Consider the following 20,700-nt stretch of genomic DNA (forward strand, 5'->3'; position numbering starts at 1 on the left):
ACTGGCTTCAAACTGCAGGTCAAACTCCTGCGTCTGCGCTACTAGAAGAAGAAAGAGTCATGTCACAAGAAACTGCTAACCTCGCTACCATATGTAGATATTCATGTACAGAATTAAGTTATGTTAGCCAGTGAAGCTAGTTAAACCTAGAGACTCTTAGAAACACCAACTAGAAACTCTTAGGAGCTGGCCAGTTTTAATCCATAAATGAATATCGGTGAACTGTCATGTCATATACTGGACAGCAGTTCTTTGCACACAGCTGTTGATATTTGTGCCACATAATAATAATATAAACCTGCATTTCCTCAGAGAGGTGGATGTGACCTAGTGTGTTGTTTATTGTAATAAGTTCCCCCACTTCCTTTCAGCTCCTAATTCCATAAATCAATGAACCTACTTACATTTAGCCATTTGGACTAATCACTCACACAGACACACCTACAGAATGTCCAAGGTTTATATAAGAGGTATATAGATATGCAAGTTGTATATAAACATCTCCTAAAGTGGGGGAAGGTTAAAAACATATTTTGTCAGCACTACTGAAACAACATTGCTTCAGACTACCAGTATATCTTTATGCAAGAACATATGGGGAAAGAGTCAATAGTATGGATGCTCACTTTCAGTGTAGATTTTGATTCCACTGATTGTGAAATCCTTTTGCATTGATCATTAATCCTCCTTGCCAGACAACAGAGAAACAGGCAAGGAACCTCCTTAGTATCTAGCATCTAAAAAAAATCACATGAAATATGCTGCCTTACAGATCTTCTGGGACTCTTTTAGGAAGTTAAAAAAAAATGGTAGCTGAAAAAAAAAGTTCAATAAAAACTTTATCAGGGGAGGTGAAAGACATTAGATCAGCATCTCTGAGACTTCCCTTTGCCTCATATGCAAAAAAACAAAATTCAGGCCTCAATAGGCCTCATCTGCCCCAGTATCATGTGGATATCCCCAGGGGTCCACGCTTGCACTTAATCTTTTTCATGTGCATATGCTTCCTTTTGGTAATGTTATGAGTAATTTTTCATCTTAAGCAAAAAAAAAAAAAAAGCACCTCATCAAACTGACCTTAACCCTTACCCAGCTCTTCACAACTGTCTCTGCAGTGAGGATGTAACTATCTCCAACTTAACTCTAAAGAAGTGTCTTTATTAAATGAGAAAAGCCAGAGAATTATTCACACTTTTGTCCATTCATCTTGAATAGTGTTGAAGCTTTTCTTTCCCATCAGTGGTCTGGCTCCAGTTTGTGTAAAACACTTCAGCTGAGCTCCAAAAACAAGTTGAAGGTCCCTCATCACCACAATAATCGCCACCATTCACTGGCTATTAAATAAAATGTGGGGCATTTGGAAACTCTGGTAATTATCTCCTAAGCAATGTGTGCTATGACACGAGTAGCCTCATACCCTGGTTCTTTGGCACAGCTCAACTTGTGCTGCCTAGGTCTCACATAAATATCACAGTAAATGTGACTGGGCAATTTTCTTTTGAGGCACCTACACTATGGAGTCTGTCATTCAGACTTTTTAAAAGCATTAATCATTATTCTTTCGACGAATATAACAAATTGAGCCTCAAAGGCTGGGTATGAGACTAAATTGCTTGTTAATCACTTATAAAAAATAAAATAAATAAATAAATAAAATAAAAAAGCTTTAGCAGTGGCAGATTTGGGGTCATTTAAGAAGTTAAACACTGTGCCAGTCTAAAAGACAACAAACAAAAGCTTTGTGACATCCAGCACAGACCTACTGAGTGAACAGTCACCAAAACAGAGCCATTATGTTTCTTAGTATCAGAAAAGCAGAGATAAAAGCTATCATGTTGTTCAAAATCAAAGGACCAAAGCTACAACTGCCAGAACAAAGCAGCAATAGTCCCAGTTCATGAGGTAAAAGAGGGACTAAATTGTTTCTGTCTATAACAAGTCCTAACTTCCAAACTTCAAGCTATAAGAAAGTATAGTCATGTGTCCTTTATTTTCTCAAACCAGGTAAGCCGTCCCCCAGTTCACCATTTAATGGTTGAGAGAGCACATTAAATTGTATAGGCTGAACTCTAGGCTTGTTTCTGTCACGGCTGCAAAGGAAATCTATTACATTGTGCAGGTGCTACTGAACACCACCAGTATAAAACTTGCCGATAAATGAGACTTGGATGAGAATGTGCATCAGTATAGATTTGCAGATATAAATATAGAAAGTCACCATAAGACTCAATATTCCCTCCATATGTGCTTTGTACATACAGCAAATACTAATTTATCAGCTGATTATAAATTTAATGGAAAAATCAAATAGACGAGATACTATACCTACATTTATAAAGGGATATATAGTTTTGTTTTTGAATGGCTTAACATGGGCAGAGAAATGGCACTGTAGCTGTTTGAAGGGTTCGTCCTCTTATTAACTGAACACAATGATACACCCACACCCTCCCTCCCACCCTATCATGTGAAGCAGAAGAAGCCATCCATGTCTCCAACTTACCCAATTAAAAGAAGAACCACACAGACAATGGCAAATCCAACTGTGTACTTCAGAGCGTTTTTCACTTGCTGTAATAAAAGAAAAAAAAAAAATTAAACTGGTCAATCATGGTCACAAAGTGGCACATTATTATTCATTGTGAGTGAGGGAAGGGGGTCATCCTCCATTTAGCTGAGGACTATAGTGAGTGAGAGCCACATAGTGTTAGTGTAGATCCAGTTTGACCTGGCAGAGATAACATGTCACTCCCTGAGCTATTCAAGGTGCTTTTAAAGTAACAATACAAAAGACCTCCCTGTCTGCGAGAGAAAGTGCCTCTGTCAGCTCAAAACTGACACACGGAAAGGAGAAAAGCCACTGTGCGATAGCTGGTGTTTGGAACATCACTCACTAAAAAGACCTCTAAACACAGGGATTTTAAATTTTCAAATACGGAGCCTATAATTTATAGTGTGAATGAAGCTCTGCAAAGGTTTCACGGTGTGACTATTTTTACCTCCACAAATTATCATATAAATATAAATTTATTTTGATTTATTTTCCCTCACATTAGTTAAGCTTGTCTAGCTAATTAAGATTTTTACTCTAAACACAAACACTATCTAAGAGTATACTCTTCTGTATTTTCAAGATCTTAAAAAAAAAAAGTTGAGTGCATTTCCAACCCAATAAAACATCAAGTCTTTTTTTTAATGTTCCGAAATGTACAGTTCTTTATTTTTAGGGGTTTTTTTTTAAAGCAATGCTCTTCTCATCTTTTACGGTTCATCATCTCCACTAAATGTCGATATGCATTACTGCCCTCTGCAGTCAGCAGAAAGGTGTATCATGACACCTCTGTGATCATGGAGAGCATGTGTGTCAGGTGTGTCCTGCAAGTGCATGACGACAGAGTACAGGAATACAACACATAACACAACAGCACAAGGGGCCAAACAATGTATATGGTCTCTTTCACAACTAGTAAGTGATGATTTTGAGGACAAGTACTGCAAATTCATAACTATACAAGATACATTGAACTAGTCAGCAGTAGGACTTGACAGATCTTCAGGACTGGGGAGCTAAACACTGACAAAACATTCAAGCATCAAGATAAAAACATCTACCAAAGAAACATAAAAAGCTATCATGCATTGCACTGATAAAACCTGAATTGAAATGGGTGTACTGTGAAGCTTGATGCCGTCCACAAAGAAGCTTAGGAAAACTTAGAGATTCTAGGTACATAAAAATGAACGGCTGGATATTTGCTTTCACTGTTTGACATGTAAAATGTTAAAATGTGTGCAAACAGCTGGGTTCATGTTAGCTTAAGTTGGTCTGGAAGTTCAACAGAAATTACTTCAGGACATTTTGGCATTAGCATATTAGTCAGCCGCACTGCATCACCTGAATAAAACTTGACTTCCTCAGCACCGCATTTAAGCAGGCTACAGTGATGTGTAGAAGAAAGCTGCATTCTTACCGAGCATTTGTTCACATTGTCGTCATCCCTTTCTTCATAGTAAAAGTAAACAAAGGGGATCCATAGGAAGACACAGAATAGTATGATGGAGTAAAGTGCTATATGGATGCAAAAGCAGAAAGGAAATACAAGAATTAGTCAAATATCTTTTTTATGCCAAATACACACACACAGACATATATATACCCACACAAGTACAAGTACAAATATAACGTTTTAAATTCAAATTTGCAATTTAAGTATGCTTTAATGCTCTATGACTTAATATGAGTCAGTCAACATTATTCCTCTCATGCAAGTTTGATGTTACTGTAGGACGTAGCCTGTTCATTCACTTGAAATGATGTTGAATTTCCTTTGACAGGCTAAAGGAAATGTAGAGTACACATCAAAACGGACTTCTGTCAAGAAAATGCTTTAATTTCCCTTAACTCAGCAGTAAACTAATACAATTCTCCTATTCAGTTACACCATTCATTTATGAAAGACGGTAGTTTTGAAAAGTTGTAGCCCCCATGATATAGCCCCCATTATCAAGCATTCAACAGTGGCAGACAGTATAAAGCCAAGGGATTTCTGAGACAACATGACCCCATTCCTTAAACACTCTACTGATAAATGTAGGGCAGGGATCACTTATTAAATTCTCAAGAAACACTGATAGCAGACTGAAACATAAAATAACTTATATTCTGGCATTCACAAAATGAAAATTGTAATGATATACTCAAAATTTGTAATTTTCCTTCCTTCAAAGTACAATTTATTACAGTTATTTTCTGGATATTTTTTCAATTTGTCTCCTGACAACATACTGCATTGCAGCTATGGCTGTTTCAAATGACTCTATTCAGTAGGCACCGCATGGGCGACTACTGGCCATATGCTTGTGAGTTTGACCCCTTGGGCACTTGGATTTAACTGTGCAAAATTAATTAGTTAGAAAAAATAATATAGTTTTACTTTTAAAGGAAGTAATATATTTAAGTGCAACTGAAAAACTGGCTGTTGTTGCAATTCCCACTAGCTAAAAAAAAAAAAAAAAAAAGAGAGAAAGAAAGGCGTTAAAAAAACACAACAACATCTGATCTAAAAAATAACTGCTGAGTATCTATAAGGTCCCATGATATGGCAGGATTTCAGCAGATGTTAAGGCTTCTGTCAAGGCCTATTGGAAAGTGCTTTGCTTTCTTTTTTGTGCTCATTGTTTTTAATTGTGTTGAATTCTGTGCTCGCTTTCCTACTTAAATTCCTCTGCTGTGCTCGGAGTGTAGTGATCCAGATAACTCATCTTTCCTCATATCTGGCCTCGGGGTCATGATTTCAAGGAGCAATGTTTCTAATCATTTTGAACCAATAATTCTTGTTAAAAGCATGCTCGCGGGTTTGTGGAAAGAAACAATTTTAGTACATGTTTTTAAGAAATGATTCCCATGAAAGCTTGGGGGAACTTTCGTCAGAGATAGGGAAGGTACAGTAGGCATTTGGACCCCGCAGATACTTATAAATGACATGTTTTGAACAATGACGTATATGAGAGGTCCATTAAGCAATCAAGGCCCACTTTGCAGGGCTTTATCTGTATAAATTTAAAAGATACTGAACTGGTTTATTAAGCAAAGTATTGTACCCCTCTATAGGAAGGTATAGATAGAACATAATACAAGAAAGAAAATTAGTTCCCTTTTTTTTTATTGTGGAGGTGATAGTTAAGGTTTTCATATTCAGGAAAAAAAACTGCACAATTCTTACTCTCTTCAATACTTCCTGGCAATTTTTATTATAAGCCATTCAATGCATTTGTGTTTTGTTAGAATTTATGCTTATGGTGCACCAATGGTGGCCCATCCACCATTCACACACTTAATTCAACCATGAGCAGATGTGCACAACAACTTACAAGTTATGATGCATTCACGCATCACAATGAGTAAGAGAAAGGATGATGGCTAGCTCACCAACAGTTTAAGTTGCTTCACAGATTTTCTGGTTCTTTTTTGCTTTCATAGAACCACCAATGATCCCCACAAATTATAAAACGCTTATATTTAGCAGGAGTATCACTGGAGATTCCTCAGAAATCTCATCAAGTCTGTCTGCCTGCCTGGCAAAGACCAAGACAGGAGAAAGAAAATTAAGTTGGAGTTTAGAAGTTTGTTCTGTTTAATTTGATATGCATTAATACAATCAAAGAAAAAAGTTACTTTTAATTTTACTTTAACTTTTAATTAATTGCCTCTTCAGCCTCTCCCACCAGTAAGCTTCCCACAGTATAATGGGGGTTGTTTTATTGAGAGCTGGTATTCTACTTCCGAAGGTCTTCTGCTTGTTAAACAGTAGCTCAACAAGTTGAGGTTTGACAAGGCAGGTTAACCAGCTAACCAAATTTTAAAATGGACTCTGAGCATGGCAGACAAGACTCTTCTTTATATTTATGATAGGCGGAATAATTTATTTAACCTTATTGTTCTTCATCTTGGAACAATAAGTGGACCGAAACCACACTATGACAACTGCTAACAATTAAAAGCCATATCATTAACAGCAGTCTTTATACAGGTGCTTTCTCCTTTTTGAGTGCTATCAGTAAAAGCCAGTGAATAATAACATCGGCTGTGCTCTGAGTAAACTAAGAATGGTGCTGTTTCTGTTCAGATTGTCATCCAGTGCACTAAACAATTGATTCAATTAGATGGGCATTTGTATTTGAACGCATTATTCGTCTGCTGTCGGTATATTAAACATCGCTCTGGGCAAAACTCACAAAGCAGGTAATCATCAGTTCCATTTTAATGTTATCCACTGCAATAGGAAAAAGCCATCTGCATCAGAAAATGATTTCATTCACTAAAGCCAGTGACCTTGTGTATGATGTGGATGCAATACACCTGTCCTTGTTGAAAGAACCTGCTATTCTCTCATCCGAGCCTTCTTGTTTGTTTGGTTCTTCCTGTACAGGCAGCTTTTTTAGAGAAAAGACCAACACTAAATGCATTAGGAATTCATAGAGTGGAGGTGAGGCAAAAACACTTAAATAGAGAGGTGCTATTTCAAGCTAAGGGCTTTTTCTTTCTGCAGCAAATGGATGTTGATGAAGACAGCCCAGACAACCCCAAAATAACTCAAAGAAAAGCATGTCATGAAGATGTGTTCAGCAACATGGTTGGCATAGCTTCGTACCTCCTTCAGGTGATAATGTGAGTCATTATCATGAGTCACATTGTGACGCCAACTAAACGTCGATTTCACTTTTCTTCCCCTAAATGTTAAACAGAAGTTTCACAAAGCAGGAGTGCCTTTTAATTTATGAGTTAAGCCTCGATTTAAAGTCACCAAAATCAAACAAAACTCAAACTGTTAATGGAAAAGAGATTCAGGACAACACGTAAGAAATAACAACTGCATACAAGCCCTGAGCAGTGCCTTTACAGCATGATAAACTGTGGATGTGACCGCCGAATTGAAAGTAATAATACAGAAGACTAAAATAAAATTGAAAACTTGCTCCTGATAACCATTTAATCCATAACATCACTGCCACAGTTCAGCTTCAGTGTCCATGTGGGAAAACAACTGTTGCGTATCAGTCAAGAATGCATGGTTTCAATCAAGTACAAACGAGCATTTTGTGAAATGCACTGCATTTCACAAAATGCTCTCTGTGCTGCAGACAAATGAATGTCACTGTTATAGTGGCTTGCTTTTTGCCAGCTGTGATTGTGACAGGGCATTACTTTCAATAAACACACGCTCATTGCTCCACTAAGGTATCCATTTACACTCATTTACAGCCAGACAAACTAAGTTTAGGATGATGCCAGAAGCCAGTAAATGCAAGCCATGCACAGTATGCAGTGTGCCTCTGGCATATGCTTGTGGGTTAAAGAAATAGGTAAAATTAATCATAACACCGTGAATATTAACATAAGGAGAGAATAGGTCATACCGCATTACCATGTATCATCCATTACTCTCTAAGCAGATCTTCTGCTGGGAAGAATGCCTGACCAGGGATAAAAGTTTAGCACATTTATCCCACTGACAGAGAGTAGAGGACCAAATAATTAAATGTCCTTCCTCAACCCTTTAGATAGTTCTCCTGTTCATACACAGCATAGTATATACTCAAATTTACTCATGGGAAAAGCAAAAAATTGAAAATAATAGCAGCATATTTTGGAGGATTGCTAGATTTATCTACAAAAGCCCACAGGCTACCAACGGAGAGCTGGTTGGTAATGTGAGGACATCAACACAAGCAATGCTTATTTACCTCTTGACATTTTAATAATTAAAGGTGGCAGTTTACAACGATTAACTATTATCAATTATCATTAAGAGTAATAAAAGGAGTTCCACTCCATGTAAGGCTTAATGAGAAACATTAGACCCTTGTCCTCACCTTACTGTGGCCCTCCACAGGGGCATTAGCACCTGGACTCTTGTCCCTTGCAGACAGGCAAAATGTATTACATATCAAGTGAAAATTAAATGCCAGGGGAGATTTCTCACAGAAACACTGTCTCTAGCAAAGGACTCCAGAGACTGATGAAAATATCTGTCTGCCCAGACACTTGCTGAAAGGTATGACACTACGAGCTTGCACTCTCATTTCCTGTAAACATCAAGGGAGGCACCATTCTGGCGGGGGCAAACCTGGTATAAAACACGAGCGAATATTAGACTTAAATTTGACAGCATGAAGGACTCCGATTTGATGTCTGCATTGCTCTGTTTCTGCTGGATGTTTGCTAACACACAAGACAAAAGAACTTGGAAAAGGAACTGGCAGAGTATCAAGCCTCACTTCAGTGAGTTGACTTAACACAGCTTTAAGGTCAAAGAGAGGTATGATATGATGGATGGAAAAATGTATTTCAATAATGCTTCTTATTGTGACCATTTCACAATTTCTATACTGACTCCAGAATGATTTAATCTGCATATCTATGGCATGTAAGTGTCATTGCAAGCCATTATCAAGTTCAGAAATATTTATATTTACAAGCAGTATCCAACCAGTATGCTTTCACACTGACTTGACTTCCCGCAGTCAATCGAAGATCTAGTGCTATTTTTCTACTTCTTCAAAGACTAAGAGAAGACAGGTGAAGTCTCTGTCACGGCAAGGTCATGTATAGCAGTAATGAATGGATTTACCTGGTGGCTGACTGTCGAAAAAACATGTCTGCAAAGTTCTGATTTTTTAACATTAAATATATATTTTTGTATTCTAACATACATACATATCTATATCTTCAGATAGATCGATAGAAGAACAATGTATGTTATGTGGCAGATGCTAAATCTGCATGTAGAACTTTCTAGTTTGTTGTCATTTGCATAGCAATGGGCTTTTGTTGTCACATTTTTCCATTTTGTTTCATTTCATAGCTCAAAGGCAAGGTTTTCTGCTTGAAAAGAAGAGACCACATCCCCTGCAGGACAAATGGACTCCACAGGGCCCCTTGTCCATTGTTGCAGGAAGTAGGGAACATCAATTTCAAAGAGGAGCCTTGAAGGACATGAATAGTGAGCTGATACGGAAGAAGTTCCTTAAGAGGAACAGCATTTTTATTCACCACATTATCAAATGGTTCCTGAGCCAGAAGACCGGTATATGCTAAACAATAATGTAATAGCTCCACTGAGCACAACCAACCGTCCTATAACAAAATATCATGCTTATTGTGTTGTTTCACATGCTTCACCATGTCATCTGACAGTAGATACACGGCAAAAAATTTAATAACCGCTTCATATCAAAGTGAAAGAAATAACTCGAGGTTCAACTGTTGCTCTGTAAGTAAAAGAGACATAAGGGTTGCATAGACCTCTCAGCACTAAACATCACTGCTTACATCTATGCTTAATGCATCAACAAGCCTCACCCCTGCTTTAAATATAATTAGGGCTGTCAGGTGAGAGAAGATTGTTTGTCATTGTTTCAATGACATTACTTCCAAGGTGAGCAGAGGAGCCTGTGTGGAATTTTTTCTTCTTTTTTATTTTTTATTTTATTGTATTTTTGATCTTTTAGTCCTTATTTTTATTTACTATTTTTTTTTCGTTTAACTGTCCTGAGTTTTTCAATTAAAAAAGCATATTTCTGTTACTAAGCAATTCTAAGAAATCAGGAAAGAGGATCATGTAAAGCTGAATACATATGAAAACGAAAAAAATGACTGCATTCAGAGCGAGCTTTTATCAGCCTTGTCTTCTTATTGGATCCGTGCTCAGGTAATAGGGACGTTCATCACGGAGTGATGACATTTATGCATTATTTGTCAACAAGATCACTGGACAAGCTGGGCATTCAAAAAATATTTTTAGCTTTCTGGCAGGCTAACAGTCAATGAAACATCCATCAATGTGCTACCCTGTTATAGTGTATACCATATTTACAACATATGACTTTCTCTCTTAGTTTTTCGTGCGTAGAGTACAGATAACCTAGTTTAAAAGAAATGCATTAGTCGGGCTCCTCTTTATATCGTTATAACTTATGCTATTGGATGATAAACACAGGATTTAAGTTTTGTTCATGATGTAAATGTCTGAATCCCTGTTTTGAATATTTCAAAGTAGACAAAGGTAGACATGAAGAACTATGTGTTGCGGTTTTGGCAAAAAGAGGCAAGAAAAGTGCCTTTTGTTTCTTAGCATGCTTTACTAAGTCCATATCACTGAAGGCCCCACTATACCACACAAAGTAGCCCTCCAAAATAAATCGGCAGTATGTCCTTGTTGTCAGAATGCTCTTAAAAGTAGCACTAGGCTACCACTTTCAAATAAAATTCTGTCAGCTCATGTAGGTGGATAAGAATCACAGGCAAAAAGAAAGTACTTGCAATGTATTTACAAGAGGGTTGCATCCTCTCTAGCTTCTCTGCTACAAATGGCATTAAAAAAGGCAGAGAGAAAGCCGATGATTTATTTAAAGGGCCCAAGGGTATTTTGCCCTGTTGCTTTAGGGTCTTATGCACCACTGCTTTGAATTACTGAGCAGTCCAAGGAAATGTATAAATGGACAGAGGCTGGAGATTGAAAGGCTAGGCTTTCAAACTTAGGGTTCATCAAAGATCACAAAAAGCTATTTGGGATCTAAAAGGAAGTGGGTGTTTCAATTACAGACATTCATGCCCTTTGTCAAGTTGAAGGTACATTTTATCTAATACTGGGAAGCTGTGACTCAGGAGGAAGAGCAGGTCATCTGCTAATCGAAGGTTTCGGTGGTTCGATACCCGACTCCTCCAGTCTGCATGTCAAAGTGTCCTTGGGCAAGATACTGAACCCCCAAAATTGCCCCTGATGTGCTGTGCCAGCAGTATGTGACTGTGTGTGAATGGGTATGTAGTGTAAAGGGCTTTGAGTGGTTGATAAGACCAGAAAAACGCTATATAAGTGCAGTCCATTTATTCCACTGTTGAAGTTGTGGACAACTCCAGGATTTATTCTCTGGTTACATCTCAAACCCGCTGACAGAATATTTTCACTTTCAGGTTTTTTTTGTTTGTTTTTTTTTTTGCATCAAGGAGGTACATTCTGATATAGCTATTATCTTATCATTAGCTGGGGTCAGACTCAAAATATCTGCTAATGGAAAAAAAAGAAACATATATAACGCTCATAAATGCATGCTTTTATCTGTCTGAGATGTAACATAGTTGAAATGCATTTGCTTGACCTACTTATGATGTGACTGTTGATGTATACTGTAGCCATCAAAGGAAAAAGATTCTTTGAAACCAGTAACAGACCACTAACAGAGTCCTTTAACACAAACACACATGAACAAAAGGGTGCAAAATAACCTATAAATACCACAATGTTGTCCACCCCCACTGATTCTCCATAACTGTGTATATTTCAAATTTTAAAAAGCAGAATACAACCCTGGTTAAAAAAGGAACAACTCCATTAAAATAACAATGGTTGCTATATTATAATTACCCCACCATAATTTTCCCCACTATGATAACATTGTGTTGGTAAATCTCCATGGGGTAATTATAGAGCTGAAAAGTGCATTCAAAACCGCTGCAGAAATGTTCACAATGTCAGCCACAGGTTTGATTGAACATGTGAAGGAGAAAAATGTGCATATTTCTAAAGCAGCAGCTGAAAGAGATTCACCAAAATGACAGCGATGTAAGGTCATCAAATGATTTCAAACATCAAGTAAATAATGCAGAGTTCTTAAAAATCACTGGATATACACATGCTTATTAACTGTGATCACCATTCAATACAAATCAATCTACCTTGAAGAAAAAGATGTTCCCCTGGAGGAAATTGGAAATCTGTGTGTCAACCCTGTAATTATTCCATTTGTGAAGAGACAGTGCTGTCAAATACGGCCCAAAAGAAAATTCAACTTTAAAGATTAGATTTTTAAGGAAGCTGAGCATACAACACACGTGGAGCTTGGTCTCCACCTACTGGCAAATATTAAAGTGATGCCCCTTAAAAAAAGAAAAAGAAAAGAAAAGATAGGAAAGAGTGTCCCTAGTTCTACATAAACATCAATAACACACTGGTAAAATGGACTGTGCAGCCAAAATAAAGCCAACAAAGAATGACTTTGCTCAGTCTCAGCACAGTCTTCTTATACAGCCATCTTCACAAACATCCATTCACTGCAGTGACAGTATGGTCACAGAGAAACACACCATAAATCCCAAATCTGACTCAGGTGTAGAGCACTATCTAAAAAAATGTTATAACAGTAAAGTATTTCAATTTAAATAGACACTTAATGGAGTAAGAGACTCTAAAAATCTCAAAAGATAATAGATTCATTTGGAACAGAAGAAAACAGCTTCAAATTTTATCATGAAAAATGCAATGAACTAAGAAACATGTCAAAATAAATGATGGGTCAATATTTGGCACCTCCAAGCTTGGACTGCATTTGCAATAATTAAAAGGCAATTTAATTTTATTCCAAAAATATGCTCTGAGGAACTGAACACAATATCAATCAAAACTGCAAGGCTCTGATTCTCGTACTTCAGGCAGTTTTACAAGCACTCAACCGTCCTTATCAACAGCCAAAGGTTACAGGCACAACAAATTTGCAAGTAGATCATTCGGCACCACACACTCCTAGAGATACGATCACATGTACATATGCTTGAGGCAAGTGGCAAACCCTTTCAAGCTTCTCTCTTACCCCTCTCCTAGGTACTAGAATGCATACTCTTGGTATGTCTCAGATTTCTCAGCTAAGAAAATGGGTAACCAAATTTATATGAAAACATCCTATTTCCTTTTCTCTGTGAGTGGCATGAACCAACTATATTTGGATTATAATGCCTACTTAAAATAATATATGGAATCAAAGCATACGTCTATAAAAGGACATGGGTACCACAATATGAAGTGCTGCATGACACACAGCAACTCTGTCACCCACTCAAAACAATTATAGACATTGTGAGTTAAGATTTACTCTCCAGCTTTCTAAGTAGATAAAAATATACCTACTAAACCAATTACTAAGCCAACTATATGAGCTTTTCCTTTGATGTGTAACAAATTTCTTGAGTGTAACTGTCACACCACGAACATGGTTTCTAGGCAGTTTGGCCATTAATGAATTAAATTACTGATGGGACACAGCCCGGCATTCAAGACTAAGCCTGCTGAATTATTCATTTTTTTTAAGTCTCTATAAAGCAAAGTCTCCATTTAAGGGGCTGTCTAATCCAAACTATAGATACTCACACAGAAATCAATCTTGTGTATGAAATCATATTTGTGTGTCCAGAGGACAATATACTGCGGCCTCCTGAATGCTGGATTCACATGCACTGTTCATGTTCTGTGAAAGCCAATTTTCTGATGTCATTATAACAGTGGAAGTGGTTTCTTTGATTGGGCTGTCTGGGCAAAGAGACAGCTTGTCTTCCTTGCATTTGGCATTTTGGAACAGACGGTACATAACAGTGTTGCTGACAGGCACTTTAAGCCAGCATCTGTTAGAAAACGTGTGATCTAGTGTCTTTGGCATGACTGAATTTGCTATCGTTAAAGACAACAAACGTGTGTTATCCTTTAATATGACAATCATGAAGAAATTTCAGTGGCACTAACAGCTTTGAGTTAGGAATTTATCAGCCAGATAGCCTGGATACTGTCCCCATGAATCGCAACCACATAGAAACATACTGGAACTGTGGAGCGAACCATGGGCATTGGACCTGACCTGCCTCCTAACAAGAGAATCAAGCAGGACAAGTCCAGGATGCCTGACTGGATGCTCGAGAAACGTACTAATGATACAACACAGTATGCCACACAACACAAAGTCAGATGCGGTGAAATACTATAATTCTACTGAATGCAAGCTAAATGAGACAGCTACAGCTAGTGAAATAAGTGAAGGCTAGCCTAGAAAAGGTTCAAGCACAGTTCTGGGTAAGTCAGTGTCTTGGAAAGTGGTTATGTACACAGTGGTTTTTTTGTTTGTTTTTCAAACAGGTTATGGAACACAAGCCCTGATCTGATCACAAAGGTTGTACTGTAAAACCTTTTTTTCTGCCACAAGCTGGATAATTGGTACATCCCATTTTTATTATAGCCTCTACAGGTGATGAGAGAGTAAACTGTAAAATCTGAGGTAACACTCAATGAGTTGCTGCTATTGATACCTTAACCTACTGCGGGTGCACGTCGGCATGCGAAGAACAGGTCTGTTTAGTTTCATGTGGAACAAACGTGTTTTCATTCGTTTCATGCTAATTATTACTACCATTATTTTGAACACAATGTTGGAAATATTTTAGTCGATTCTTCTCGCCTTAATAAAACTGTTAAACTTAACCCGCCCTGTAGCTATCATTGTGTATCAACAATTAACATGTGACTTCCCTTTAAATTATTCAAAAGGTAAATATTTGTCACAGCAATCATTCTGTACCTTCTGCAGGGCAATAGGGCAGTCCCTAAAACTTTACCACAATCACCTCAAACGTTCACTGGTCAACACTGACCTCACCAAAATGTTATTATCGCCTACAATGAACTTATAAGAACAGTAAGGGTATTTTTGTGATGGCGGTTTTCACAACAACAATGGCAATCCTGACAAACTGGCCTTATAAACATGATCATCAACTTTCTCTCTAAGCAGCAGATTTTCCTGTCCTGTCCTGACTGTCTTCACATGAAGGAGGAAGTTTGCAACAAACACCCAATCACATGCAGCATGAATGTGAAAGCCACATATTTAACATATCTTGAGACTATCGGCCTGCATGAGGAAATTAAGCTATTACAGGAACATAGATAGTGAAGTGCAACTAAGAAAACATGTTATGAACATAAACACAAACTGGCATGATATAAATATATACATTGGGGAAATAATAAATGAACCATGAAAGGAATTATAAAGATCTGCATATTCTATCAGAAATAAATATGGTAAACTGCAGATAGTGTGAAGACATCAGACACTATCATCACTGACCATCATTGAGACACAGTGGGCAACGATACTAAAATATGTTATCATATGAAGGTCACGAAAACAATTCACCTTCTGTTCCCCAGTAACACAGTGATGAGGATGCTCTATGTGCCTCAATCTACTCTACAAGTCACTCTTGGACATGCAATGAAAAACATTACAGCACACTTAATATGCAGCAGTAAATTTAATTTATTATTGACAGCTGTAGTGGACTGATGTAACCTGCCTGCTTTTTGACAGATTTCATTCATTTTAATGGTCATAGTGGGCATTTTTCCAGGAAACATTGTAAAAGTTTGCTGTCTCTGATATATTGCATCATCATGGAAAGCAAACTGTTCTGTCCATCCATTAACATTACAATGTGACAAGGACTTTTCACCATCTAATATTTCCGTGGTACTGCCCATTTGTAGTTCCTTGTTTAATTAGCCTCATTCATCTAATGCCATGTTTTTATTTATATCATGATTTGAGAGTAAATTTGATTTTTTTAAAAATGAGGCCCCAACATTTTGTAGAATCAGTGAGCTATTGTATAAGCCTTTAATATATCTTAAAGTAATAGCCTCAATGAAACTGGTCCAGAACAGGTAAGATGTACAGCCAAAATTACTATATAAATACCCTGTGTGAAAATGAGTCACCACTGTAGGAAACAAAGAACCAGCGCGAATCCAAAGGTTAGACTGCTAACCCACCAAGATTTCAGTGTGGGTGAGTCAGACCCCAGGTGTTATTAAAATTGCACTGGCACTACTATAAATTGAAAGAGGATATTGAGTTGATATCACAGGAGAATGACGTAGCACACTCACAATCACTGATCACAAAACAGCCAAACCCCATAAAAAACGCATATAAAATGGTCGACTCCTATCCATCTACCTATCTATATATCTTTTTTTTTTTCATGTGCACCTATGTAGGCAGGTACTAAGACAATGCACTTACTGTAATATCCATACAGCACGGTGTCTTCAATTTGCCCTCTTGTCTCGTTGTTGGCTGCCCATTCCTGTATGTTATCAAGGGAAAAGTCCATGATGAAAATGACAATTGAGTTCAACAGTAAAAAGGAATGATGCAAGTATAATATTCAGTAAGAACAGGCATCAATTAGATTAAAGCTCATTACAAAAAAAAACAAAAAAACAATAATGAGTATAAAGTACAGAGTACTAATTAACAACCACACAGAGGGGGGTACAGTGTATTTTCTGGTTACTGTATTAATTCAATTTCTTATTTGGAATTAATACTTTAAGAACCATTCAAGACAGACGTGAAACAAAAACCACAATATATTGATTACTGAATGAATCCAAGACCCTGGCAAAGGGGAGGTCATGCCAAACTAGCAAGCATGTGGGTTCTGAGAGTCTTGTTTATCTAGGTTCACAAACTAAATTCGCAAGTGTGTGTGAGTGACGCAAAACTGACAGCCATGGGGGGATAGCTCAAAGCTGTCAGACCTTTGTCTAAGTCTAAATCTAAATCTATTTATTTTTTAAGTGTAGCTCAGGTGTGGGAAATTGTCCGTCATAATTTTGTGTTTCCTGCATTTTGCATTAGGTATGGATTCTTTAACTGGGAAAAGATGGGGAGACACTGCAAAATGATACAAACCAGGAACTGTATATGAAGAGCAGCAATCTAAATTAAAAGGTTTGATGTTCTTGTTTGTGTCACTGCTCTCAGTTTTTACAATGTCATGATTCTCACTGCCCTGGGAAAAGCTCAAATGACCTCTTCCAATCAGAAGTTTCAGTTCCCATAATTCTTTCATTTACATTTGTCAGATTTTATCAGAAAGTCAATACTAGTTTTTATGCCTCTTTAATGATTTTTGTCTTATTACAAAGTGTAATCACCAAGAGATCACTAAGTATCATGTCTGATTAAATAAGTGAGGGATTATGTTACTGACAAATTAACATGTGCAGTCTATGTCAGGCCATGACTAAATGGTACAAAAAGAAACAAAGACCCTTTAGCAATCAAAGCAGTTTACAACCGAGACAAATCAACAAATATCCTGCTGTTCAAATGAAGATATCATTGCATACTTAGCTACATCTTTAAATAGACAGAAACAAATGCAGTGACTTCGCAAAGAAATTTTGTGCCAAAAAATTCTGCTTTTAGTCTGGACTAAAAAAACATCCACACTTAAAATTACAAAGTTAAAGGCTGCCTCAGGAAAAGTTATTAGCATTTCTCAGACTGATTTTTAGCAGAACAGATACTAACCTTATAGGTACCATTAGAAAACTTCATAAAAGAAACAAGGAATATATCCACTGGTAGAAGTGCAGACGTTATCAAAGCAATGGCCAGTGCACATATTGCTGTGATAGTTGAAACAACTTCACTCTCCTGACGACTTTGAAATTTCCGAATGTAGACCCAGCAGAAAACCAGGATTACCTAAACAGAAAAAATAGTAATCATGTTAAATGAAATGAAGAATAATATCATAACGAGGAACAACAAAAATAAGAAATGGTAAATTATAAATATTAGAGGCTTTATACAACACAAGCAGTTAATGTTTCATTGTTAGTTTACATCTATATATAATCTCAGAAAGCTGATAATATTCAGATGCAAAAATTGGAACAATATATACATGAAAATATAAATGACTGATGCAGTCTGATATAATCCCCTGCAACAAATTCTATCTTTGTGTAGCTAAAATTGAACAGTATTGCAGTGCTTTATTTTATTGAACTTCATACTGTGCTCACAATATTATGTCCTCAAATGCTCAACCAACACTGAGCACTCGATCAGCACTTAAAAACCCTAGCTGAAGTGTGTGTTGCTGATTGCCAAAAAGAAACACTATGACTACAGTGTTAACACAACAAGTAGGGAATTATATACTGAGAATAGCCTGGCTGCAGGTGTTATGGAACAGCTGATCTCATTATATCATACCGCATCCCTTATCCTCTTTCAGCATAGTATAAACACAAACAGGAAATAACACAAAGTTGACCTATGATAAGAAGCACAATTAATATGTCTATTAGAAAGACAATTGTGTACTACAGCTTTTTATATTTAAAAAAAAATCTTTGAATGAATTCATGAATTTGCTAATTTATTCTGTTGCTGTTTAGCATGAAAATGACAAACACAGAGAGAGAGAGTGATTGTCATTGTAACAGGCAGGAAACTCATCACACTCAGAAGCAAAAGAGAAGCTCCAAAATGACAAGGTCATATTCCAGGCACACATGCTGTAAGAAGAGAGGACACTGCTAAAACTAGTCCCTTCAGATCAAGGGCTGCCATTCACAGACAGGATCAATTAAAGGCCCAAGGCCTTAAGCCTCTGGCTGCTTGTTTTGCCAGGTAATGACGCGGGCTTTGCATCCAAATAGGATCCTTTGAAAGGTCTGTTCAAATAAAAGGGCTGCTAGTGGTGGGTAGAGAAGCAGAGCAACTTATTGGCATCCAGGCACTGTTTTGGGCAGCTTCTGATTTAGCTATGTCACTCTAAATGGCAGCTGAGATAATAAGTGCTAAGTTGGGCAGCAGATTACCTAGCTGACCGACTTTAAGGCATTCATTTAAGTACTACTGAAGTCATAGTCTTTACATGGGACAATAATGGCGACTAACAGAAAAGCTTAAAAAAGCTGCGTTTACAGGATCTGTGATGAAAAATACCCTTTCCTTTTACTCAGGAACACTACATTATTTGTTCGGTAGAGCATTACTTTCTAAAGTGCGTTTTAAAACCTTGTGGTGAAAGCTAGTTACGTAAATTCATTGGATGCCGTTGACAAGCAAAAAATCTAACTGGAGATGTTAATTTATTCTCGACGCTGTGGTGTTTGTGTTCTAATAGTATGAATTATAAAAGTATACTAAATATTACACTGAGCGCTTCCTACAAAACAGCCTGTTAAGTGTGCCATGGCTAATGTTAGCTAACATTAGCCCAAAGCCAATATTGTCGTTAATACACCGCAGCCATGTCGCGCCGGGTAACACATTAATCAAGCCACGGCTTCGCCTGCTAACACACCTCAAACTAATTGTCTAACGCTCCACTATTTGATGAAGCGCCTAGACAACTTCAAAACGGCTTACCAAAAGTACAAAGGTGAAAATGGACCACCCGAGTGCAGACTCGGAGAGCAACGACTGCGCCGCCATCTTCACTTCCTGCAATAACAAACCCACGTGCTTCTAGTGATGTCACCACGGCGGAAAGCCAGCGAACAGCAACCGGTAGGTCTCCGCATAAAGACCCCCTCGTGTCTGTTCATACAATATGTCCACATGTGCTGACAGTAAAAATACTGTCTTCAACTTTTAAAGCTACAGAATAATCATTGACACAATGTTCTTGAATTAAAAAATAATTCGTCTTCTTCTGGTAGTAGTAGTAGTAGTAGTAGCAGCAGCAGTAGTAGTAATTGAGCTAGTAGTTGAATCATTTACAGTATATGGTTGGGAATTCCCATTAAACCATAGGTCATAATGTATAGGACTTTTATATTTGTATTTCAAAACTTATTAGCTGTACTTAATTTGTTCTATAAAAGTATATTTTAACACTTAAACATAGTGGAGTGGTACAGTAAAATAGAAATACCAAGTAAAGTACAAGTACCTCAAATTATTCAGTTAAAAATACTGACAGCCACTTATCTCTGAGAACTTTAGCTTACCTGAGGATCACTTTTGTGGCAGTTGTACAGTCCTTTAGACAAGGGCCCTGACTGGACCCAGGACACCTCTGGGATATCTGCAGAAGCATCTCTGTCACATTTAATGGTCTACAAAGTACATAATCATGGTAATATTGGTATAAAGTTGGTACATTTTCAAATTCCTACATGCACCATTCACACATTCAGTATTGGTCCAGTATGTCTGGAAAACTCATCTGGTTCATTAAATCTGGTGAAAAGGTAGAAGTAGGTCATTGGAAATTAGGGTGCAGTGCACCTGTAGATGCATTCCCAAGGGTAGAGCTGATCACTGGGGTAATACTTGCCATCAATTATCCACCACAGTGGCCCACACCAGCAAACAGTCACTGTCTTTGGTCCTCAGCTGATGTAATACTGTATTGCTATTCTGTTTCTGGAGGAGTAGTTTTTATAAAAGAGCATAGATCTGCTATACATCACTAATGTTTCTCATCAGTTTTCTTTCTTGGCTTTGGTCTCTTCCCTTGTGGTGTGTGTTCTCATTTCTGTCTCTCCTCTTTGGATTAGTACT

At 37.4% G+C, this 20,700-nt stretch overlaps 1 protein-coding gene across 1 annotated transcript in view; it reads right to left on the reverse strand.

Annotated features, from left to right (window-relative positions):
• The window catches only part of lmbrd1 (LMBR1 domain containing 1), a 52,658-nt gene extending 33,026 nt beyond the window's left edge, over positions 1-19,632 (reverse strand). The window contains exons 1-5 of the mRNA XM_041049885.1: positions 19,561-19,632; positions 17,704-17,880; positions 16,405-16,468; positions 3,972-4,069; positions 2,504-2,571 (exon numbers count right to left, since the gene is read on the reverse strand). Coding sequence (XP_040905819.1) covers positions 2,504-2,571; positions 3,972-4,069; positions 16,405-16,468; positions 17,704-17,880; positions 19,561-19,626 — 473 coding nt within the window. The 5' untranslated portion in view covers positions 19,627-19,632. The remainder of the gene's footprint in view (positions 1-2,503; positions 2,572-3,971; positions 4,070-16,404; positions 16,469-17,703; positions 17,881-19,560) is intronic.
• Positions 19,633-20,700: the final 1,068 nt, after the last annotated feature.

The sequence above is a fragment of the Toxotes jaculatrix genome, chromosome 11 (assembly GCF_017976425.1).
Source record: "Toxotes jaculatrix isolate fToxJac2 chromosome 11, fToxJac2.pri, whole genome shotgun sequence".
In the NCBI taxonomy this organism is placed as follows: domain Eukaryota; kingdom Metazoa; phylum Chordata; class Actinopteri; family Toxotidae; genus Toxotes; species Toxotes jaculatrix.